We start from the raw sequence: 24,630 nt of genomic DNA on the forward strand, positions 1-24,630 counted from the left end.
CTCGACGAAACCAAAATAATATCTTCTCTATAATAATCAATTGTAACTTTTCAATTTATCTATGATCACTGAAACGATAAATTCCTTTTTATAAATATCGCTACGAAGATGACGAATTTTATCTTTTATTGAAATGCTTAATATGAAGATGACAACATCGCTATGAGAGCTTATCAAAGGTGTCAAATTAGGGTTTGAAGAGCAGGAGCAATTAATATGTTCTCACACCCGTGGCTTGCCATTTTTGCAATGAGAATAGGATGGAAACAACTTGATGCTTTCAAATGCCTTGAATGAAGATTTGTATCAAATATTTGCAACCACAATCAAGTATGTGCATTACAGTTTCAACAAATAAAAAGGCAATTCATTAATATTTGGCCTATATGTATTGCTATTGCTGCTCTATGAGGAGTTACATTGTATGTATAGGAGGAATACCTTACAGAGAGGAAGATTATTCGTGTCTGAGATCTCGGCTACTGGGCCAGATTAAGCTGCATGTCAGGTCCTTTCTCCCCAACCCTTGAAAATTCTTCTGGCAGGGGAATGTTCAGCTCAGAACAAACTAACTGAACTATACTTCTTGTGACACCGCCTAGGGACATTTTGTTCACTGTGATTGCAATGGAAAAATTATGCTCGATGTCACAGAATCCAGTAGACCCACCAACTCCAGAGTGCCCAAAACTCGTCAGGTTACCAGTTGTGGTATTGAAATTCCGAAATCCAAGGCCGAATTTACCATTGGGAACAACCAAGTCAGCGTGCTCGCTCAAGCCCATGAAAGCATCATGGATCTTGGGGTTGTTAAATATTCTGGCAACATTTTGCGAGTGTCCATCTTCGGTGTTAGCCACAAGGCTGTAACCATCATGGTTAGCAGTATATGAACTGTCCCTGTTTGTATTTGAACTTAGCAAACGCTTGTTCTGTGCATATGCGCTGATAGTCTCCTTGATTTTCCATTTTTTCTTAGGTAGCTTGGCTGAAGGAAATGTAGGAAGGTGGGCATGACTTCCAAGGAGAGGCTCCGAAACAGATGAATGAGGTGGAGGAATGGATCCACCTGTAGCAAGGGAAGCATAGTAGCGAGCCAAGGCACGAGCAGAACAGTGCCCATTAGCAGAAGGAATTATAGCTCGGCGGATGTTTAATGTGTTGAATAGTACGGGAAGGTTGGATGCAATCTCGGCTAAATTAGCCTGCTGTAAGCTGGATGGCATTTCTTGCCTACCTCTTATCTCAAGGAGATTTTGGAGCTCTTCTTTGTCAAGTGTTAATGTAGCGAGCCGAGATTCCACACCTAGAAAGAAATCAAAACAAGGATATTACTATAAAAGAAAGCTAGACCAAAAGAAAAGCAAATATGGAATACAGAGAATTAGTAGACTCAAGATATGTATTTTATTATGGTAGTAGATTTGAAACCATCACGAGGATATTAGAATAATAAATATGAGGAAAAGTAATAATAAAAGTAAGATTGCATGAACGACAACTATTGTTTGACTTTAATTTCTAATTTCCTCAAGATGAGGTTTAGTTTCAAGAACAGTGTGCATTTCAATACAAATTCAGAGAACAGCAGTAGATGTCTGAATGCATAGGAAAATGGTAAGTTTATAGATCGTAAAGGATTTCAGATATATCTTATAAATCAGAAAATAGAGATTGAAGGCAAGATAGAAAATATGTAACATGGGTAGGCAATTTCTGAAAATTTCACAAGGAATTCCTTTGGATCCTCTACAGATTCTAAATTATATCTTAATAGTATAAGATGAAACAAAAAAAATATCATTATGAATTCTTAAGTGTACAGACTAAAATTGTTAAAGCACTAATAGAAATGCCCATCGACTGTCTTGAATCAAAGAAAAATTGAAGTTGCCAGATTGTCCTAAACTGATATCCGATCAAAGCAGTTCTTGCCTTCAAAAAATTCTAGCTGGAGACTCCTTATTTTATATTGTATCTTACAAGACAAATTTGTTTAAATACAGCACTGCTTCAAATCCTTTTTCCTTGATTGATTTGAAATTTCAACAACTACAGCTGAAATTATTCAAAACTTCTTCACATAGGTCCTATATAAAATTCAGAAATCATTCTTAAAGTTTATAGGTATTCTCAATACAGTTGAAGCTTTTATCATACCCAAATCTAAGATAGCATGTCCATTCATATGCTAGAGGGATGTAGTAAAACTTGTGAACATATTATACCACCCAACTAATGTATTGTGTGGCTGCTAGGCTACTGCCAATTATAAAAAACGAGGTAAACTGAGATAGCAAAGGGAGATCCATTTAATTTGAAAACAGGGTGTCAAATGAATTAATGGACACTGCCTTTCTAGTTCGAACTAGCAGATTATGTTCTTCAATTGTTTAATTAAAAATGTAAGTGGAATCCATTTTATGCAGTGCTGGTTTTCATATGTTTGATAGTCTTGATTCCTCATTGTAATATCTACCCTTGTTCTCAAGCATGGAATCATGAAGTACACATGCTTAATCACAATTTTCATTAAGAATGTCAATTTCTACCTATCTATCAGATCAAGGTAAGAATTTGTGGCCTTAGCTACTTGCGCTAGAAACGTAGAGATTGCACGTACCAGGAGGAATGCCAATATATAATTCGCCTTCAATATTGAGAGGATGGATTATAGCATCTTCCAGAATTTCTTGAAACTTCTTTCCAGATGCACGCTATGTAAATGAAACCAAGTATTTAAATATTCAAATACACAAAAGAAAAAGAATTTAAAAACATTTCTAATTAAACAATATCAAGCATAAAATCTGCAAATATCAAGTGAAGACTCCTAGGCTGTGCTAGTATAGTGTAACTTATCTTCTTTCATTACAATACATTTTCCATGTCTTAGAATACAATCTAACTTCTATGCTGAAAAGCACTATTCAACCTCGAACTATTTGCTTATTTGTGTAATATTAAAGGGTTAGAATTAAATGCCTGTTGCAGTAAACTAATAAATTGCATGCCACAGAAAAGACAAAAAAAATAGTACGATACCTCTATAACACCACCACAAAGCCATCCAAAAGACAAGTAGTGGTATAGTTGCTGGGAACCAGGTTCTGTATCAGGAACTGACCTAGCAATATGGCGAAGAGACTCCTCCCAGTCGCACATTAGCAAAGGGTCGCTCCTAATAACATCCGACATAGCATTGTGCAAACCGGATGAGTGGTTAAGAACATGATGAACCTGAAGAAAGAACAATATAATGCATGGTGAAACCCTTGTCTTAGTTCAAAGAAAAAAAAATCTTGGTGAATCACATGATCCTTTGTCTTTACCTTTATTATATCCTTTTTGCCGCCGCTAAACTCTGGCCAGATATTTGCTATGGTTTCAGTGAGCTTGAGTTTTCTGGGAAAAAAGATTCACATCTATTAGAGCATTCATGACTGTAGAATTATATATCTAGAAACAGAAATACTTTGCAAATTCCTTTCATTATTATTAGTAAGTAATTTCTCACACTTAACAAAGAATTTGCATGATTCTAAATGTACTTATCACTCAATTGCCTTGCAAGAGGAAAGCAAAGATTTCTACATACAATGAATTCATGTGAATAAAGTACTAGAAAAAATCATCTACGATGTCATTGCCCAGTTATTATATCCACATTGCTGGACTAAAAGATGACACTACCGAGTTGGAACAAGCATGGCCCTTATGAGTTTGATTAGCTGATTTTAGCATAAAATTAATCTACACAATAACTAGAACTATTCCAATTTCCACATCCTGCAAAAAAAAGTTCAAGCATGAAGCTAAAAGAGAGAGAGATTAGAATGTACCAGAAGATTATATTAGTTAATGAATCCTTTTAGTTTGTCAACCATAGTTAATGACAAGACCATGCAACTTGGTTCACAAAAATGTAAAATGAACAATATAGTATTGAAATTGCAGGAGTCAATAGCTACACAGCTACCCATTGTGAAAGATATGAAGTTATTAGTTGGTACTAAATCTCAAATGACCCTTGTAAGAATATGCAGTACAGTCTCTCGCTTCATTGAAATTCAACAATAAGCATTGCAACCATCACCACCATAGTTCATCAAAGTATCACCATCACCATCTATGCACAGTATAAGGTTGTGAAACTACATATATTGACCTTCAATTCAGAAAATACTTAATAATTCCATACCCCTTATCAACAAGCCAATGCACCATCCCAGCAGTGATTCCTTTGGTTACTGAGAAAACTGGAAACAAGGTGTCTGGTTGAACAGGGCGGGGATCATATCTCCCTAGCACACCTGCGGCAGTATCTATTATAACCTTTCCATCTTTGTATGCACAAACCTAAAGATGTAAGAAACAACACTCAGTAAACCAAAGATATGAAAGAAGAAAAGTCTCAAGTAAACAGAACAACTGCCAAAAGAGGAACATCTTTCCAACAACTACCATTTTATTGGAACTTGTTCCATGACAATTATGATATGCATCAAATTCCTCCCTATAAGACTTATCCAATCTTTTATTTCTCAAGAAGAACTTTTAGATACAAACTTACAATCTCTCCGTCCATATTATTCATCTTTAGTTTTTGCCAAATGCAGTTCTAAGATAGTATAAACCTTCACATTAAGATAAGAACCAAAACATAAAGAGTAACCGGACTTTTAAACTATTCAAATGAGTTTTCAGAACATAAAACAAAAGCATTATATACTAAACTTACTTGTATTCCAAGTATTTTCTCATTTCCAAGCTCAATCAAAAATTGCCTCAACTTGGCCTCCACATTAGACTGAATCGGTGAATCATATATCCATTGGTTACTTTTTGTTGGTCTAATGTTGATGCTTCTAATGCACACAAATATCACATAAAATTGGGGATTAAAATATCAGCACAATGATTCAAATGTTTGAAATGTCAACAAAAGAAGGTTGGCATCTAAAAAGTTGCAACCAAAATTCTCACCCTAGTAGTGTCAACTCAGCAAACGGTCTCATGATATCAAAATAAATGACACGGACATCAAGTGTAGATGAAAGCCCTGAGAAAGTGAAATACTACCTCTTTAAAGCATTATATCAATACATTTACATATAAATATTTAAGAGCTATGTGCAAACAAACCTCGAAGAAGATTTACTACCCTCGTAAATATGACTACATCTCCTGGGAAAGCATCAACCTGGGAGAATGTGAACATCTTAATTTTTCACAATATGACTGGGTAAGTTTTCACAGTTGTCTAAATATAATAATATATTTATACAAATTATTTACATCTAAGCTGTATAATATATTTAATGAGTTGATGACCACAAGGAGTATACATAATTTCCATATGTACCATATGCAAACGTGAACAAAAATACAATAATCCCAGCAGAACATCATAGGACAAATTGAAAAGAACATTTACAAAGTACCGAGAACAGTTGCTAGTGCTTACAGGGTTAAAGTGCTGAACTTCCTTTTTATTCATTTTCATTTTTTCTTGAAGAACCTTCATGTTCTTCTCCCTTTGTTCAGTCAAAGTTTTTATGTTGTCCTAGATGGAAAGAATGTACAAGATAATGTAAACCACAATAATGAGTCTAACTGACACTTCCAAACTAGAAAAAAAAGGAAGAATGTAAAAAAAGACAACATTCATACTTACTTCTGCCTCACTTGCTGGTGTGGAAGTACGAAAAAATACTGTTGCAATGTTCATGGCCTGCTCTGGCATATCAACACGCAGCTTAAGCCCCATTTCAGAGAAGGCTGCCAACAGAGCCACATGATCCCCCTGCATAAAATGTGTTCATACTGTAAAGAGAATGTCTTAAAGGATAACCAATAAAAAATCTTACTTTCTTGAAGTGTGATAATTGTGCCATATGCACATTTGATTCTATTATCCTAGCATCTTATATGCTTACTGCTAAAAAATTCAATAGCCTAAAAGGTTACAAACTGAATTTTCCATTGAATTTTGCATTGAATAGAACCTTCAGAAGCAATAGCACAAAATCCAGACAGATATGAAGCTATCCTGCTAAAGAAAGCTAAGTTATGGAAGTAGATGGATTTATTTAAGTACAAAATAACTACTACATTTTTTATAAACTTTCTCCATAGATGGGATGAATGACATTAATAAATGCTTCCTGTCTGTGAGTGAAGCCTCTGCCATTTTAGCAGAAATTGCCTGCTAAAGGAACTATAAGGTAGCCAAGTGCACTCAACCAAAGCCCAAAATTACATTTGGGCAATCTGTGTATAGTTTGCTAGCTGGATTAAGAAACGGAACTAGACAAAGAAAAAGCAATTTATCCATCACTACATGCTTTGCGCTCATATTGATTCAGTTTTACGCTACGAAATTTTTTTACTTGCCCATGTAAGTATACTTTCACAAGGTCAACAAGGGTTGGGATAAAGAATCCAATGACAATGTTGTTATTCCAATCAAGGCTGTGGTAGGGCATTCATTGATGCATTAAGATGCACAAGAAGAGGCCGCAAGGAAACAAGAGCAGAGGTGCATTGTCCAAACTGTACAAAGGTATTCTGACAGGGAAAATTGGAGAAGAAGGTGATGGTGCATGGACACTCACAGTTGTGGCATAATTAACTAATTATCTCTCAATTTACACTGGTTGTACTTTGATCACTTAAGAAACTTCTATAAGGCAGAGGAGGCAGAGATGCGACAAGAGTGCTAACCAATTAAGACAAAAGCAGCAATGAAGAAGGAAAAGGAAGTTATGGAAGTTTAGGTTTTAGCATTTTTATATAGATTTGGGTTAGTTAAGAAAATATTCAAGTGGAACAGAAATTTCTTGTAGGTTAAAGCAACCTGGACAAAATTATAAAAATATCACAACACAAGTCAAAATTTTACTAGATATGGTATGGAATGGAATAGAATCAGAATCTATTAGGAATAAAATAGAATGAAATGAAAAGGAGAATGATCCATTTCATTTCTTTATTTGGTTGTCATAATATAATAGTATAAATAGTGGAATGCTTTATTGTATATATAACTCTTGTTCGTGTAATTCTTCTCATCAATTTGACTTAGTTTCTTTCAAAATGCCAACCTTCTTCATTCATCTAATGCACCTCTTTGGTTGATCCACACAATGCGCTTCACTTGGTTAGTGCACTTGATACATTTAGTTCGTTTAATTCACTTTGTCTATCTAAGCAATTAGCTCAACTAACTTGCTTGACTCAACCTATCTCCAACCGTTTGACTAGCTTGACCAATCAGCTTGGCCCATTTGGGACCACCAAATTGATAAATCCACTTGATTGTTTCAATTGATTCATCTAGCTCGATCAGTCTATTTGACTCGCCGAGTCTATTGTCTATCCATCACAATTGGCCCATCTTGATTGCCTACTCTAACCAGTCCATCCAACTTGATCGACACACCTATCAATAGGACCAACCGACCTGATTGGCTTGACCAGCCCTCCTGACTCACCCAACTTGCGTGACCCATCTGGCCAACTGACATGTTTAACTCAACTGGTCTACCCATTTTAATCCATCCACACTACCAGCCAACTTAAATACTATATTTGGTAGTGGTCGAAGGAAGTGTTTCCCCTCTTAAAGTATATAATGGATTGAGTCATTCCTTATTATAGAACATCCCACCTCAAATTGTCCATCCAAACATTGTAATGGAATGAACCATTCTAATTCCGTTTTATGTGTACCTTTGTCTCAAACCCCGTACTATGTCAAACAAAATGGTCAAAACATGTTCAAATAAATTATCAAAACTTGATATTACTCGACACATATAATCTATCATGCATCATTGTGTCAATCATGTTAATGAGTATTATATCATACTCACATTTGACACCCTTTGAAATGCTACAAAACATGTCAAAATGAATTGAAATAATGTTAGTTTTATGTAATTTGTGTTTGTATAATACAATGTCAAACTTTACTTTTTCAAGTGGGACAAAAGTACAAATTTAGCTTAACAGTTGTGTTCTCTTCTTTTTCATTTCCTTCCTCATTCCTATTTCCTCTCTAATTCTCCACCGGCACCATATGTCAAAATACTGACACAATACCAAAATAATATTGTGGCTTGAGATTTTGAACCTTGATATGTACCATCTACAACCTTAAGAGTATTGAGCAACATAATGAAAATTTTCAGCTATGGTTAGTTTGAATATTTTAGTTTTTATGTTTCTACATCCTGAACCAACCACTAGTTGTAAGAAATACTTTGACATAGCTTACTTTGTTAGTGAGTAAAAAAGTTCAACCACATCAGCTTAACTGACCAATGCAAGTCATTACAAATGAAGCAAATAACTACAATTTAGATGCTAGTAATCTGAACTAGAAGTTACATAACATACCTCAGCACATGCCAAAAACATTTTTGCTAGCGCTTGTTTCATAGAGCTTGAAATTGACTTGGTAAGACCAAAATCAAGTAAAATAGGACGATGTGGAGGTTCTCTGCTAACAAGAAAATTTCCTACAAATATGGTCCCCAATGAATTATACAATCAATGATTCAGGTTGCTTTAATTTAAAGGTACGAAACAAAATAAAAATTAAACATAAGAAACAAAATAAGTATCCATTTTGAGGTAGAAAACAAAATAAAAATCCTTTCTAGGTATAATTTCCATATGGAACTTTGAGAATATTAAATTTAAAGATGGGAAGTAACATCAATCATTGGCCCACATTGTCGATTTTGGAGCAATGGGCAAGGTGTGGTTAAAATGAAATAGGATCCTCGTTTACCTGTTGCTTATTCCATAGCCAAAACTAGAATGAGTTTTTTTGCCTCTAAACCACCATTGCCTGCTTGTTGTCAAATTTTTGTGTTCTCCCAGACCAGAAAAGTTTAGTATTTCCTAAAGTATGGGACACGTTTAAACATTTCCATACACAGTTACTAGTGGGTACAAATTGAACTGGTATGATATACCTACTACACAGTTTGTCTTTCATTCCTACTTCATGATTCTTAGGGAAAAGGATAAAACAAAAATTGCAACAAGCAAGTGTACCTGGATGAGGATCGCCATTGAAAAAGCCGTCAACATATATTTGATGAGCATATGCACGTGTAATTTCTTCAACAAGCTTCTGTTTGTCCACACCCAGTGCATTCAGTGATTGGACATCATTCAAGCGGATACCATCCATATATTGTAAAATGAGGACCTTCTCTGTTGACTGCTAGTAGGAATTTGAAAACTATTCATGAAATAAATGCTAAAGTAGTAAAAGAATTGCCTATGAAAAGATAGTTGATGAGGCAAAAGAAAAAGGAAAAAAACAACTATTCCACCTGAATAACATCTGGAATCAGCACATCAACTTTATTGGCATATTTTAAACCAACATCCTCACTTTTGACTCGTAAGTTTTCTGAAACTCTTCTAGTGTTCTCTAAATAGAAAAAGAAATATGATTGTCAACAATCCATGTATAAAAGATCACCCCTAATAAGGAAATAACAACTTCAAAGTATTAGGGTAAAATCAATTTCAAGATATCAATCACGACAGACTAACCTGCTTCATGATTGAAATCAAGTTCTTTAGGTGCCTCCTTACACCATTCATCTATCATAGGGTTGAAATCATATTGTGGCTCTGCCCATGCTATCCAATCAATTATAGATTTCGCATTCTTTAGATCCTGAAGACAAGTGAGATAATTTAATGGCAGGATAACCTCAAATTTAGTTGTGTCAAGAGGAAAACTGCAAACCTCTAATATGACCTCCTTGATGCCCCTATGTTGAACTTTGACAACCACCTCCTGCCCATTTCTCAGAGTTGCACGATGAACTTGTGCTATCTGCAATTCAATACTTAGGATTTTTTTAATAAATAATTAACAATAAAAAAGTAAATTGCACATATCCTCTCAACCAAGACTGGATGAGATGATAGCACATAGTTACAAGCACAAAATTTCTAGGATCAATACTTCTATATTTGGTCATGTGACTTACGGATGCAGTAGCAAGTGGTGCCTCAATGAACTGAGAGAAAATGTCATTCATAGATTCTCCAAGCTCCCTCTCTACAGTTTGGCAGACCTAGATGATAACAAACTTTTCAGAATCATGGAAGTTAGTACCCCCAGCTACACACGTCAACTATAAGAAAGCAAAAATTTTATTCAATGCCAAATTTTCTAGGCTCTTTTTAGTTTCCATGTAACCAAGACCGTTGTGCATGAACATCTGCTTATGCAGTTCATATGCCAAAAAAAACAGATGAGCATTAACCATTTATAAATCATCTCAGGCGCACCATCACTAGAAATTGGCAAAATATTGATCAACAATTAAACCATCATCCAGGTAATTTAATGATGCATTGCACAATCTACCATGATGGAGTCAGTTTGGGACAAAAAAAGAACAAACTTGCAGCATTGCAACTACACCTTAACTATCTTCGTAGCTCAATGCACTATAGGCATAAATGCATTAACAGAACATTCAAATTGTACAAGTTACCTCTTTTAATTGCCGAGGAGGAAGAGAGTCCTGCAACTGTCTGAGAAGACGTATATACGCCTGGGGAAGAACATCTGCTCGGGTAGATAAATATTGGCCAAGTTTTACCCACAAACCTTCCAGCTCAATCATCAAATTAAGAACACGTCTGGCATTTCTTTCATGAGTTTTTTCCCATATAGAGTCTTTTTTGACTTTGCTAAACCATTTAACTCGCTTCTGCACGCCCTGCAGTATTACAATACCTCACTAACCTCTCTTCTGAACAGGTGAACAAACAACAATTAATCACACAAGATAGTTGTTTGGCTAAGCACACCTTGTAGTCCATGTATATCACCAATGCTAAAGTGAAAACTTTCATCCGCCGCTTCAAGATGTTTCCCCATCCCATTAGGAGTTGTAAGACAGAAGGTGAACGAACAGAGGATCTTGGTACCTCAACCACGAACTTGAACGAACACCAAAGATTATTGCACTTCTGTAAACCAAACTATTTCGAAATCGTCAGTAATTATGTAGATTCATCGATCAGCTAGCAAAAAAAAGAAAAAAAAAATCAAAACATGCTTAGGCGTCCATCAGAAGGTATCTTAAGTAAAACTTGAACCTTCTCAAAACTATTCTAACCAGCATGTAACAAAGATTTCTCGTACGTACATATATATGTTGATGAGGCAAAGACAAAACAACAATATAAATCAAAGATCTAACGAGAAATACAACCCGCTCGAGTAAACTCGTGAACGATAGGCGACAGAAGAAGCAGCTCAATACGCAAGTGCAATAATTTCATGCTAAAGATCAACAAAATAACCTACCTACAAACGATCCAAACGCCCAAAATGGCGACAGAAAGCCAAACCTCACGAGAAGCAAGCGAAACTTGAAAACCCCCCAGCAGGTCCGCAGGCAATCTGCGCCAACAAACCACAGGCCAGGGTACAAAAATGCAAAACCTCACCAGCGATCGCAGATACCGGAGATTTGGCAACGGAGATGGAGGGGATTTGGAGATTTGGCCCTCGCGACGACGGAAGGAGGCACGGGGTCGCGCGCACACGAAGACCATTAGCGGCACGGGTGGAATGAATCAACGAAGTTAAAGAGATCTAGACCATTAGTTCACACGAGGATTCATCCCTTCCGTCCATAGCTTCAGCTGGCCCCTCCGTCGTGCTTTTTCGACGTCCTCGTCGGAACTTTACCGTCTGATCCAAAAAGCGTACCAGCAACATCAAGCGTGGGTTAACCTTATTACGCCCATTAAACGCGAGAGTAAACTCTTGGGTGGGAATCTCGAGTGGGATATATAGCTCCATTTTGCTAGTTGACCAAATACCACGCGGTTCAATGACGCTTTGATTTTGACTTTAAACACACACTATACCTTGGGCCGGTTCAACTGCTCACCAACCAAAATCGTACAGATGTTCATTTACTCTCAGGACGAATTACAGAAAAAATCATATCACTCTTTGAGACATTTATTTGAGATGATAAAAATATTAATATATTATATATCTTTTTAAAATGTTGGGCTACGTATAAAATATTTTTAAGATTATGTCAGATTTAAAATAAGATTTAAAAATTATATCAAACTAAAATGAATCGAATTTATGAATAAATTTAGTATTCAATTTATATAAATTTATTTATATTCATTTAATATATAAAAAATTAATTAAATAAATAAGTTTTATATATATACATGTTTTTAACATGAACATGAGCAGTATTGATAAATAATATTTTTAAATTATATTCATTAATAAATTTTTTTAAATGTATTAAATAAATTTATATTATCAGACATAATAATCAATCAATCAAGTTTAAAATGTAAAATTTTTAAACAAACATAAATTAAAAATTTGATAACATCTAAATTAAATGAACCAAGCTAAACTTAACGCTAAGCTAAACCAAGCTAAATTTCAACTATCATTTCAATGATTTAGTTTATTTTAGACTCAGTTCAATTTTACTTTATTACTTTATCAAATAAACTTGAACACTACAAAATTTGACTTGATTCATTTACCGCCCTAAGTAAATCATATGATAGATTTGCTTTTGCATTCTCTCACACACAAGAGATGGGGGCATGAGCGAAATTAAGAAAAGCATTAGTAAAAACATATTAAGAGAAAAAAATCGAACAGATTGAAGGCCTACCTACCTTGATGGAAAATTTTGAAAATTAGACATGGAGTATACAAGTAAACAACTAATTGCAATATTATTCCAATATGCTCGTCTTGCATGAAAGCTCCACATACCGGAAAAGCTTACACCATCCATTACAAGAATAAACCTTATCTTCTAAGGCATGAGAATTAAGGAACAAAACTTAATAACATCGTGCGGTTTCATAAAAAAGCAAAAGTATATACGTGTGGGGAATTGAGAAACTTACCTGTTTCTTGGTGAATGAATATTAATATTGTAGCCGATCGATCGATTTAATGATTATGATACCATCAATGAATTTAATCCGTTTTTCTTTTATTAATCCGTTTTGCTAATAGATACATTTTTGAGATAAGAGGAATCTGATCACGGAGAGTGGAATTACAAATTGTATTGGTGAATTTAATTGTCGTTTGGATTAATTAATGAGCTTAAGAAATAAATAAATCAATCAAATTAGTAAAATTAATTTAAGATCAGTAATGTGAAATAAACAGGTAAACCTATATTATAATAAATAGTGTTTGTATTTATTTCAGAGATTTATTATGAGATAAGTAAATTGAAATGAATTGCTAACACTAAAAGCTATATGACAATAATAATATTTAAAATGTATTTGTTATATTTATTTTGGTGAGATCTCTAATCTAATATTAATCTTATTTTCTCCTATAATAAATTAGATTTGTGATTTATTCAGTTTCACACAAAAGTGACATGTATTGCCTTTTAAAATATTCAAGTATTTGATACTATTTTGAATTTTTTATTATTATATTTTAACTCAAATAAGTCATCCTGTGCTAGCTATTGTGTATGTCTGAAATTATTTATATTGCCCTATTTGCTAATGCATTATTTAACATATTTTGAAGTTTAAATACGCAAAAATACAATTTAAATTTAAAAGACTAAAATGTTTTTATAAAATTTGATATTAATTTTATAATATTTTAATTATACATCAATAATAAAAAAAAAAGTAAAAGAGGCATCGAGATGTTGTTTCATAGAGTCGTACATTGGGCCAGCCATGTGGGCCGAGGTTTGCAGACGCGAGACAGCGACTTCGGCTCAGCGTCAGGGTTGCTGGGCCGAATGAACTGGAATGGTTTCATTTCAATAGAAGATGTAATTCATCATTTCAGCGATCCTATCATGATGTCAATTTCATAATCATCTACGAGCAGATAAATCAAAAAATTATAGTTGAGCATGATGGAAGAGGACACTGCTTCGATTTTGTCGAAATTCAATCATTATCCACTTTCAGTAATTTTGCTCCGTCGTAATCAACTCTTCTGTAAAATGTATAATCTGCCACCCTAGCGGTCTCATACGGTCGGTCCACGATCATCTATGAGAAGATAAAACGAGAAGTTGCAGTTGACACAACAAAGAGAGTATTGTCTCGGTTTCGTCGAGATTCGAACTCTTATCCTCTTCTGTAACTTTGCTCCGTCATAACCAACTCAGCTATGTCCTGGGAGCAAGTCGTGACCAACTCTTCTGCAAAAGGTGGAAGCAAGTGGCCCCACACGATCGACCTCACGACCATTTGTGCGGAGGTAAATTGAGAAATTTAATTGGTCACGACGCAGGAGGGTATTGTCTGGCTTAAGTATTTGAATCCTTGTCCTCTTCTACAACTTTGCTGTGTCGTAATCAACTAAGCTATATCTCAGGGACAGTCGTAATCAACTCAATTATGCTCAGGGGAGCAAATGACATGACTTCATAATTTGATTTGACTTAGTTTGTTATCAAACAAATAAATATTTTAAAATTAACCCTTAAGATAATTTAATTTCGTCGTAATCTTACCCTTAAGATAATTTATTTACGACCCTACGGACACCCGTCAATGCACGTCGATTTGTCTGTTTAAATATTTATCGAGATCACGTGCATGTCAGAAAACGTGGCCTGAGAGTCAAACAAATAAAGTCAATGACAATGTTTGAATAACTATTCAATCGATTACTTTGACTGTTTAGTTGCCGGCATCTAGAAAGAGACGAAAAGTGGGTCATGGGGATGGTAATAAAATACATCAATATGATTCAGTGTATAAAAAAATTAAAATTTTAAGTTATCAGTTTTTTAGGAAAGAAATTTTCAGAATATAATCACGAGTCGTGAAAATGGAACAACTTGCGAATTAAAGATTATCCTCGACGAATACAAGGCAAATAAAATCTTTAACAATTTTTTTAAATATAATTATAATAATTTTAAAACGTGCAACGTTTTCAAACAAGTGGGATTTGATGCGTACATCTTTATTGACTTTGTAAAAGTATTACAATAATTTTGAAAAGTTATCAAATCTAACCTAATATTTATATTTATTATTAAAATATGGTCTCCGTCATAATTAAAGTTTATCTCATTATCAAATCTAATTTAATGGCACTTTCGTGAAAGAAACCTATAGCTAAAAATGAAAATTTTAATTGTATTTTCGCGGAAGAAATTTAATAGCATGTTTTGCATAATCTAATGTTAATTATTTCTATTGCAGGTATTTTTCTTTCATGAAAAATTTCGGACATTGATTGTTTGAATATGGATTATTAAAAAAATAATGTTAATTATTTCGCCAAAATCTTACGAGGAATCTAAATTATCATTTTCGGTCACGAAACCGACCGTGCTCGCTGTCGGGATCAAACAGGATACATTATCTTAGTAAACGTGGTCACTTAATATTGGCTGCTTCGCTTGAGTGAATGCTGTTATGTATTTCAGTGAGAACAGGAAATCCCGAAGAAGAAGAATCTAATGGTTGTTACTTCTAGAATCTGATGAAACATATAAAAATATATATTCCACTAAAAGGTTTTTCTTTTTTTTTAAACTAAAATTTTATTTCTAAAATTATTATTATATGTTTTCTCTTAATTTGATTTTGTTTTTCCTGTTTCATCTCTATCAGCCAATCCAGAGCCATAAGTCGAGGGGTCCACTTCAATCTGCTCTCGTTTACTTATTCTCGCTCTTTCTATTCGTGCCTCCGCATTATGACTTATAAGACAAGCAAATCGATCGAGACGGAGTGAGAATCACCACGAGAAGAGATGGGAGCAGCGGAGCTCAAGAGCGGCGGCTCGCTATCGGCCATGGAAGGATCCTCAGAGAAGGAGGACGAGCGGAAGCAACCGGAAGCTGCACACGTGATCCCGTTCTCCCCTGTCACCATCGACATCTCCCTCCCGCTCCACCAAATGCGGCCCCATATAATGTCAGCTCGATTCCCGCACCGTGTTTTTTTCGTAACCGATTCGTCGATCTTCGGGTCCATTCCTCGCGATTTTTTGATGTTTTTTCTTCATGTATTTAGATTTTAGGGCGAATAAAGGCGTCAGCTTTCTTGCTCGTAAAGTTGTCGTTATGCATCCGTTTTGGTTTCTTGATTTTTGAGTCCAATGAATAGCCCAAGGAGGGTAGTTGTTTGGCCATCTTGGTTGAACTTGTTAATGGCTAAAGTTTTCTTAGTTAGCGGCTGGTTTCCTTTTTGTCAATATTCTCATGCAACAACTTTCTTTTTCTTAATCTTATCACCCAGCCCACTTTTCAAGGAGAAGAAATGCCATGCAAAAGTCGCTTTCCTTCCTTTTTTTTACTTCATTTCCCTATTAGTTTCCGATCCTCGGTCGAGTCGCTGAATGTGTTTACTTTAGATTTCTCGACGGTTATTGATCTTGTCGGTATCTATAAACAAGAAAAATACTATGCACCTTGTCTAACATGATTTGGGATATTGCGACTTGGCGATGTTGTGTTTAATTCAAGTTGTTCGAGAAGTATGGCCGTAAGAGTGATGTCAAAAAGCAGTGGCCGTAAGAGCTATCTGGGTACAAGGGTAGTTAGTTTAACTGTTACGTTAGCTAATCGCAGATTCAGAATTTTTCATTGCAAGTAATGGATCTTCAAATTCTTTCTCGTAAATATTCCTAATTTGTATTAAGAGTTTTATGGGAAAACGCTCACAACCGATAAACGAGAGAAACTAATGTCTCAATGAATAGTATTGCCATTCATTCTGTTCGTTTATTTACCTTTCCCCCCTTTTTTTACTTTGTTAATGGTGACTGGTGATTTGTTATTTATCTCACTAATATTGGTCTCAAACTCAGATGAGGATGGACGATTATACTAATCCAAGAAAACTGGCAGACAAAGACTTCATAAATATTGTTTTTTTTTCCTGGATTTGGTTTGAGGATAGGCCACGTAGACTTGGTATAAACTATAAACAGTATGCATATAGAGTTCAGTAACGTAATAAAATTCATTTAGCTGAACCTAAATAGTTAGGATTTGGGATTTGTTAGTTTTTATTATTGTTTGTCTTTTTATGTTTTTTATCCTTTTTTTTGTCGTAGTTGCCTCCGGTGCCATCTTTAAAAATTATCAACCTTATTACCTAAATATTTGTTTTCTGATTCAAAACTTTTGAGTTCTGAAAATGGCCTACATTGAACGTGTTTTGATTGCCTTAGCCTTGAATGACAGATTTTTCATTGTCCTTCTCTTCGTAGATATTTGTGCCAGGATTTGTTTAAGAAGTGGTCACCTCTTGATGAATCTGTTTTCTTGATAGAGACAGTTTCTGGTGGCGTCACAAATCTCTGTAAGTGCCGAAGAACTTTTTGCCTTCTCTTATATTCCCTTTCTATCTTTTTCAACTGTTTAACAACTGTGCTGGAGCAAATTGACGCTGAACTAGGGTGAATTAAAGAGCATGTTTGAAACTCCAAATATTGTATTATTTTGTAAGATCCAAAGCAACACAATTAGTTCCTCAATAACATGTTCATATGACTACTTGATCTTGTCATTGCTTCAAATTTGTGTGTGCTTTGGGTGACTTATCAGATCTGCATCTATTACAGTTACTCATTTAGCATTTTAACTTTTGCAATTCCTGTAGTGCTGAAGGTTTCTGTGAGAGAGGAAAGTGGCAAGATTGATACTGTGACTGTTAGGTTGTTTGGCCCAAATACAGATTTAGTGATTGACCGCAAGCGAGAGTTTCAGGTGGGTTCTATACTCTATCCAACAACTTGTTGACTGTGCACATCACTACTTTACTGGTAAACCAAAACTTTCTTGGTGAATGAATTTCTTCTCCTAACTAAATTCCTGTGTTCTATTTTATTATGTTTTGCCTTGCACATGCCTTACCATCATAATTGGTTTACATAAATGTCTTAAACTACTGTACTGGATTGGCCTGATGGACAATTTTGATGATGGTACTCCAGTTTTGATGATGGTACTCGAGTTTGGTTCGGTTAAAAAAAAAAAGAGACTGATTTGGTGACCACTGTAAAACTTTTAAGCTATTGGGTGAACTGATGAATTGCTTAACTGAACATAGCTTCTGATGGCTGTCTGGTTTATAAGTAGGGTGGTTCAAAGAACCCAATGACTAAACCATATGGAGATAGCTGCTTCACTGTACTCTTTCATGCTAATGTTAGGGCTTTTTGGCACCTGAATTAACATGCATGGTAAAGGAAAAAGTGATAACTTAAAATGAAGATAATAGTTATGGCTTAGTTGTTTCTTAGAATGTTAAGTGTCCCTCCCCCTTTTTCCCTTTAAAATAAAAGTTGCCTAGAAGCATGCTAATTATCTAGCCTAAATAAACTGCTCACGCATTGCTTTGCCACAATCCAGTCGTATGTACCCGCTGTTCTTCCTTTTGTCAAAAATTAATTCAAGAAATTTGCAATCATCATTTTTTCCCCCATAACATCATAATTTTTTATTATCATGTAATAATGAAACTTTACTAGTTATTATTCATTGGGTGCATGTGCTTACCTTTGGACAACTCATGTTTAGGCCCTACCACATATCTCGGCTGCCGGATTTGGTGCAGAATTACTAGGATGGTTTGAGAATGGCATGGTTCAATCTTTCATTGATGCTCGTACACTTTCACCATCAGGTTAGCATGATAATCATTAGAACTACCTGATTAATAATATTATTAGATCTTGGTAACTTATTTGATGATTACATGAGCAATCTATCACTCAATCATAGATGAGAACCTTTTTGTGGACTGTCCTTATGCTTCACAACCTAAATTGAACAATTTTAGTAGTATTCAACTAGAACAACAGAACTTATGTCACAATTATTTAGAGTTGTATGGAGGCTACATGCGTTTTGTAATTGGTGGTAGAACGAATTAAATAATACCGAACATCAAGAAGGGGAAAGAAAACAAGAAAATAGCAGAACATGCTAAGACATCAATTTTGGTCAAGATCTTATTGGTGTCCAGTTGAAGTAACAGCAGTCCGATGCTTGCACCTTCAATGTTCTTTGAAGTGGTAAGTAGCTTTATGAGGAAAGTTCAATGATTACTTGCACCTGTCTGCAATGTTTGTGCTCTTTTAATGTTTTGCACCATTGAAACTTCTAAGTTTTTCATCCTTTTGCATGTTCTTTGTCCTGTGTAGATGAGCTAACTTAGTTATTTGGTTTCAGACATGAAAAATCCTGAAATAGCTAAGAAGATAGCTGGACAACTTCGTAGCTTCCATCAGGTGGCAATACCGGGATCTAGAGAGCCACAATTGTGGAATGACATATTCAAGTTTCTTAATCAAGGTTGCAAAACCTACTCTTCCTATTTTATGTTGGTTTCTTTGTTGTTCAAACTTGAAAAATATTTTTCTAGCTATTGTATTGGCTTCGTCTGCATTTTTTTTCTTGGGACAGTAGTGTTTACTTCAAGACCGATCTGAATAAATATACGACACTGCAGCGGAGACACTAAAATTTGACGATAATGAGAAGCAAGCCACATATGAATCAATATCATTCAATGAGATCCGTGCTGCAATTGATGAAGTCAAGGTAATTGTCTTGCGAATATGTTATCTGTCTATCTACTGCTTCTGGCAGCAATTTATACAGAGAGATTGGTCGAATAATGACAACTGAGTTGTAATTTATGATATTCACTGACCTAATGATGATATTATTGACTCTTGTATATTGAAGAGAATCATATCCTTAGCTCTTGATGTTTTCTAACAGAATATGACAGATCGTTTCAAATCCCCTGTTGTCTTTTCTCACAATGACTTGCTTTCTGGGAATTTGATGTTCAATGACAAACAAGGTGAATCTTAGTTTCTCCTTATTCCTCCCTCTTGATCAAGATAATGACTTTATTTTTCTGGTGAAATACTAACCTTTCTGTGTCATATCCCTTGATATTCTAGGGATACTGTACTTCATTGATTTTGAGTATGGATCATACAACTATAGAGGCTACGACATTGCAAACCACTTTAATGAGTTTGCAGGCCTTGAATGTGACTTCAACTTGTAGGTTCCCTTTCTCTAAACAGATATTGGATATCTTGATTTTAAACTAATATTGATGCGGGAAATGATGCTTTTAATGTAGATATCCAGATAAGGATACACAGTATCACTTCTTCAGGAATTATCTAGACCCTGGCAAACCATATGAGGTATGTAAATCCTAGATTTGTATTTTCTTCAGCATTGAGCAACATGTTTGCTGATTCCATTGCATTTCATGGTCTAGTTTTTTTAGAGGAATTATTTATTTAAGAAAAGTATGACATTCTTCTCGCTTCATTCACTTTTAGTACAAGTGAATACAGTTAACCTGATTTGATCCGTTAGATGTCTGCTGAATTTGGAGGATCTAGAATCTAGATTGAAGTAATATAGTTAGGCCAATATACAAAATAAGGTTTGGTCTCTATCAGGATTTTATGTTAATAAAGATTCTTTATGCTTACAGGTACCCGTCAAAGATCTTGAAGCCCTTTTTGTCGAAACAAATACCTTTAGACTTGCATCTCACATTTATTGGGCTCTGTGGGGTCTCATCCAGGTATGGTGCTTTGTGATCTGATGATCAAAGGAAGAATCTTGTTTCAGTTTGGTCCCCTAAACAAAAACTTCCTAATTCTCTGGCAATCAGGCAAAGGCATCCCCAATCGATTTCGATTATCTCGTCTACTTCTTCAAGCGATTTAATGAGTACAAGAAGCAGAAGGAAACATGCTTCTCTCTTGCAGGCAAGTATCTCTATAGTTCCAGCAGCACTTGAAAGTTACACCACCACCACAGCAAATCAAATGACAGCGTGCATGCTACAAATCTTATTAGGTGTAATAAGTTTCCCCATTTCTATTGATAGCCACAGGAACCCTAATCCATCTATTGGATTCCTTGTAGCCCTTGCTTGTAACCAGAAATAGATTCTGTTATCCTCTAGTGGCAATCAATAAAATGCTATTTGGTTGTGTTGCCTTTTCTTGTATAGTAGAACCAAACCACTAAAGAGTGTCATATAAAATGTAAAAACGAAAACTTCCATGCTATGCATCTTTTCTTTATGAATCTACCATATAAATTTATTGCATCTAAAATTTAAAGAACCCTACCTACTAAATGGAGCTCTCAGTTTATAGTTGAGCCTTGCTTGGCTTCTACCTTGAAATGGCAGAAACGGAAACACAAAACGTGGTGTAAAATGTCTGAAATGAATGATGCATTAGAGAGATGAGGTAAAGCAAATTGGTTTTCTTTTGGGCTTCATCAACCTATGGATGAACTTACATTTCGGAAATCTTTCCAGTTGATCAGCCTCCATCGACTTTATATCTGCAGGCGATGAAGAAAAAGAATAGCTCGGGGATTGATCTGCGCGTAGTACAATATATTGAAGTAATCTCTTCAATGATGACAATATCATAATCCAAGAATCTCAAGGAGCAAAAGCAAACCTTGTCTGGCGAAGATCTTGCCCTCGTGTAGGCCGACAACATGATCAGGAACCGAGTAGTCGTTTCTGGATTTCTTCAGATGTTCTGACGACAGCTTCAGTACATGGCGACGACCACGTTTGATATCTTCATCACCACCAGAAGTTGATGCAGCAGAGGCCGAAACACTAACTGCATTGTGTGTGTTTTTGCCTTTCCTCCCTAATTTTATGAACTTCTTGAATTGTTTCACAACATCCTTTAACAGCTTATTGGAGGAATTACCATTTGCAATGGTAGTTTTTTCAGCAATTACCCACTTCTTCCTCGCCCTTGCAGCATCAGCAGCCTCACCTGCATTTCGTTCTTCTGGGTGGTTGGATGATTCCTTCTCACTATCCAAAGAGGAATTCAACTTGGAAGCATCCACCAATTCATCATCTGCTTCCTCTTGGTGTCGCGAGATCTCAGTCCTTTCCGAGTTGACATCACAAGTTCCTGACTCTTCGCTCGGTCTTGGTTCTTCGCCATCCAACTCGATGTGAGAAATGGGTGCCTCTTCCTCGACGATTTGCCTTTCAAACCCATCATTTTCAGCAATAAGGATTTGCTGCTGATTCATCATATCCTCCGTCTCACCTACACTTTCAGTAACGAAAGTCTCTAATTCACTCGGCTTATCTATAGAACTTCGAACCTCGAGGACGGTGCTCGACTTGCTATGCTCCATTCTTTGCTTTTGCTCCTCGGAGAATTCAGAGAGTGTGAGGTTTGAGTTGTCGCGAGAATTGTCTGAAGAAGGATCTTTCAGTTCATGGAGATTAGCCGCGCTCTTGCTTATTTGTGAAGGAGCGCAATTAGTAGCCGTGTTAGATCTCGCAGATGGGGAAAAGCTTGGAAGAGATTGTGGCGAGGCCGTTGGTGAATCAAGATTTATGTTCTTGGAAGAGGATTTAGGAGAACTTCTTGCTGAGGTTGACGAATCTTCCTCATGGTTCTTGAGGGAATCATCAATCGCGCCACAACAACTCAAAACTACCTCCTTGTTTTCTAATCTCGAACCCTCTCTTCCTTTTGTCTTCAGCTCCACCCAACTCTCCTCGAACCTGTTCTCCATCGCCTCCAACTCCTTCCTCCTCTGCCTCCCCTTCCACCCAACCTCTTCCTCCCGTAGCTTCGCGCCCCGCCTCGCTGCGTAATCTTCGTAGGCCCTGCCTTTCGAGACCTCCGACTGGCTCAGCTTCAAGTTGCGCTCCAAGTCGTCCACCATCTTCAGCAGCAAGTCTCCGTCGAACTTCACCGAATCACCAAAATCCTCTGTTTGGTTTCTTCTTCGCGCTCTGCTTAGCTTGTAAGCCGCATAACAGCTCTCCAACTCCTCTACCTTCGCCTGAAGTTCTCGGTTCAGCCACCGGCGCTCGTCTCCGCCGACCGATCGGAAGCGGAAGATCTCCATGGACGGCCGGACTTCGTGCTGCTCTGCGTGCACGTTTAGCTTCATCGATTCTGTGTTGGATTGGATTTCCATTGCGGGCAATGGAGATGGATGGAAGCTTTGGAAGGATCGAAAATTGACTCATTCCGTGGATTGTTTTTCTATTTTGGGTGGGTTGAGGCTGGCATCAACTACGCGCGCAGGCCGCCCTCTGTCTCCAGCCTTCAAATAGACGTTGGAAACAGAGAGGTCGTTATTGACCGTTGAGGTCGGGGGATCCGCTCCAACCGTGTTTTTAAGCACGTGATGCGATGCTCGCATCGTGGCCATTCGCTCCGAAAATTAGTAGTATCTTTTTGGATTTTAGGCAAATGGAGATTTATATTTGGATTTGGACCCAGGCAAAAGAATTTGGTTCGTTGTATTATTTGAACCGAAAGATCTTAATTTAGCTTTGAATTTTCTTATGAATATATAAATTGAGCCATGCCCATACCCTTTTCTTTTCTGCAATTAGGTTCCTGCAATTTTAATGCCGTCGAAGCACAAATCTTGGAGGGGTTCCGTGCCGGACATGAAACTCCCGTGTCCGTGCTTGGAAGTTAGTCCTCGGATTTGACGTCGACGTGTTTATTTCTCTCCGTGGAAGGCGCAAACCGTGGACATTTTACTGAATTGTACAGATTTTTTATTTCTCCTGACTAACTTTTATAATGCTAAAATCATACATCATATTTAAAAATTTATTATTTTTAATTTATACCGTAAAAAACATAGATACATTCAGATGAATTTCAAAAATATATTAATTTTAATTTAAAATATTTTAAAATTTTTTAAATCCATCCGTCATTAATTAGTTTTGTCTGAAATTAATAAAATTGATTGATAAATCTAGAGAATTTAAAATTTTAAAAGTTTAATATTTTTGAAATCTATATAATCTTAGAAACCATTAATCATATTGATTAGTGAATATCATTATTTTAGACTTTATAATTATGAGTTTGTGATAAATTTTATTAAAGACTTATAAATTTAAAATTTTACTATTTTCAATTTACGCTGTTAAATTCAAATATGAGGGCATAGATATATTAAAAGAACTTTCATATATATATATATATTAATTTTGATTTAAAAGAATTCAAAATTGTTTAGATCTATCAATCAATATTATCTAAAATTGACTGATGAATTTAGATATTTCAAATTAAAATTAGTATACTTCTAAAAGTCTCCTTAATTTATTTATTGAATAGGAAAGGAGGAGGAGTATAATAGGAATGTATAGCGTGAATTTAGTATCTTGCACGCATGATTCAGAAAAATGCCGATTATAATATGATCATTTGGTGGATGAAATAGGTGTAGCTATGAGATGTCATCCAATCTATCGATCTCAAATTGTATATCTTACCATGATTTAAACTTGCCATTTTGGGACATGTAGAGAACCTTGCTAGGTTTTGAAAATCGTCATCCTAGTCCTCTGTCGCGAAGGCAAGGGTTTGTTGGTAGTGTGAGTAGTGGGAAATGTGAGTAGTTATCAAAATTGACTACTTACCTTACCACTTACCCTACTATTCTCCTTTTATTAAAAGGAGTGTCCAAGTTCTAAAGACCAAGCTATTGAATTTTTTCAGAAGTTGGGTGTCTTGTGAAAATCTTTTCGGAGAAG

At 35.8% G+C, this 24,630-nt stretch overlaps 3 protein-coding genes across 3 annotated transcripts; 1 reads left to right on the forward strand and 2 right to left on the reverse strand.

Annotated features, from left to right (window-relative positions):
• Positions 1-289: 289 nt before the first annotated feature.
• LOC141830842 (uncharacterized) lies at positions 290-11,583 on the reverse strand. The gene is made up of 19 exons (XM_074718290.1): positions 11,503-11,583; positions 10,858-11,019; positions 10,539-10,766; positions 10,026-10,112; positions 9,779-9,868; positions 9,580-9,706; positions 9,354-9,454; positions 9,070-9,238; positions 8,404-8,525; positions 5,678-5,806; positions 5,468-5,566; positions 5,146-5,203; positions 4,987-5,062; positions 4,742-4,868; positions 4,202-4,359; positions 3,333-3,405; positions 3,046-3,240; positions 2,624-2,717; positions 290-1,306 (listed from the first exon to the last, which is right to left on the reverse strand). Exons 2-19 carry the CDS (start codon positions 10,930-10,932, stop codon positions 480-482), a joined length of 2,835 nt encoding a protein of 944 aa, XP_074574391.1. The 5' UTR covers positions 10,933-11,019; positions 11,503-11,583; the 3' UTR covers positions 290-479.
• Positions 11,584-15,817: 4,234 nt separating this feature from the next.
• On the forward strand, positions 15,818-21,055 carry LOC141842202 (putative ethanolamine kinase). Its single transcript, XM_074730428.1, has 11 exons — positions 15,818-15,981; positions 17,282-17,373; positions 17,674-17,780; positions 18,594-18,699; positions 19,248-19,370; positions 19,528-19,619; positions 19,803-19,887; positions 19,991-20,096; positions 20,179-20,245; positions 20,545-20,637; positions 20,728-21,055. Exons 1-11 carry the CDS (start codon positions 15,818-15,820, stop codon positions 20,854-20,856), a joined length of 1,164 nt encoding a protein of 387 aa, XP_074586529.1. The 3' UTR covers positions 20,857-21,055.
• A 248-nt stretch (positions 21,056-21,303) lies between these two features.
• On the reverse strand, positions 21,304-23,015 carry LOC141843043 (uncharacterized). Its single transcript, XM_074731093.1, has 2 exons — positions 21,536-23,015; positions 21,304-21,413 (listed from the first exon to the last, which is right to left on the reverse strand). Exons 1-2 carry the CDS (start codon positions 23,013-23,015, stop codon positions 21,304-21,306), a joined length of 1,590 nt encoding a protein of 529 aa, XP_074587194.1.
• Positions 23,016-24,630: the final 1,615 nt, after the last annotated feature.

This window comes from Curcuma longa, chromosome 1, assembly GCF_044706935.1.
Source record: "Curcuma longa cultivar G26 ecotype Majalengka, Jawa Barat chromosome 1, ITB_CL_G26_1.1, whole genome shotgun sequence".
Taxonomy (NCBI): Eukaryota; Viridiplantae; Streptophyta; class Magnoliopsida; order Zingiberales; family Zingiberaceae; genus Curcuma; species Curcuma longa.

Coding starts and splice junctions, on each gene's coding strand:
- LOC141830842 (XM_074718290.1), bottom strand. CDS start 10,932: ATGGGATGGGGAAACATCTTGAAGCGGCGGATGAAAGTTTTCACTTTA. Junction 9,455..9,579: donor TGATTTCAATCATGAAGCAG/GTTAGTCTGTCG, acceptor TTTTCTATTTAG/AGAACACTAGAAGAGTTTCA. Junction 9,239..9,353: donor TGATTCCAGATGTTATTCAG/GTGGAATAGTTG, acceptor TCCTACTAGCAG/TCAACAGAGAAGGTCCTCAT.
- LOC141843043 (XM_074731093.1), bottom strand. CDS start 23,015: ATGAAGCTAAACGTGCACGCAGAGCAGCACGAAGTCCGGCCGTCCATG. Junction 21,414..21,535: donor CAAGATCTTCGCCAGACAAG/GTTTGCTTTTGC, acceptor CATCGCCTGCAG/ATATAAAGTCGATGGAGGCT.
- LOC141842202 (XM_074730428.1), top strand. CDS start 15,818: ATGGGAGCAGCGGAGCTCAAGAGCGGCGGCTCGCTATCGGCCATGGAA. Junction 19,620..19,802: donor CTGCAATTGATGAAGTCAAG/GTAATTGTCTTG, acceptor GTTTTCTAACAG/AATATGACAGATCGTTTCAA. Junction 20,097..20,178: donor CTTGAATGTGACTTCAACTT/GTAGGTTCCCTT, acceptor CTTTTAATGTAG/ATATCCAGATAAGGATACAC.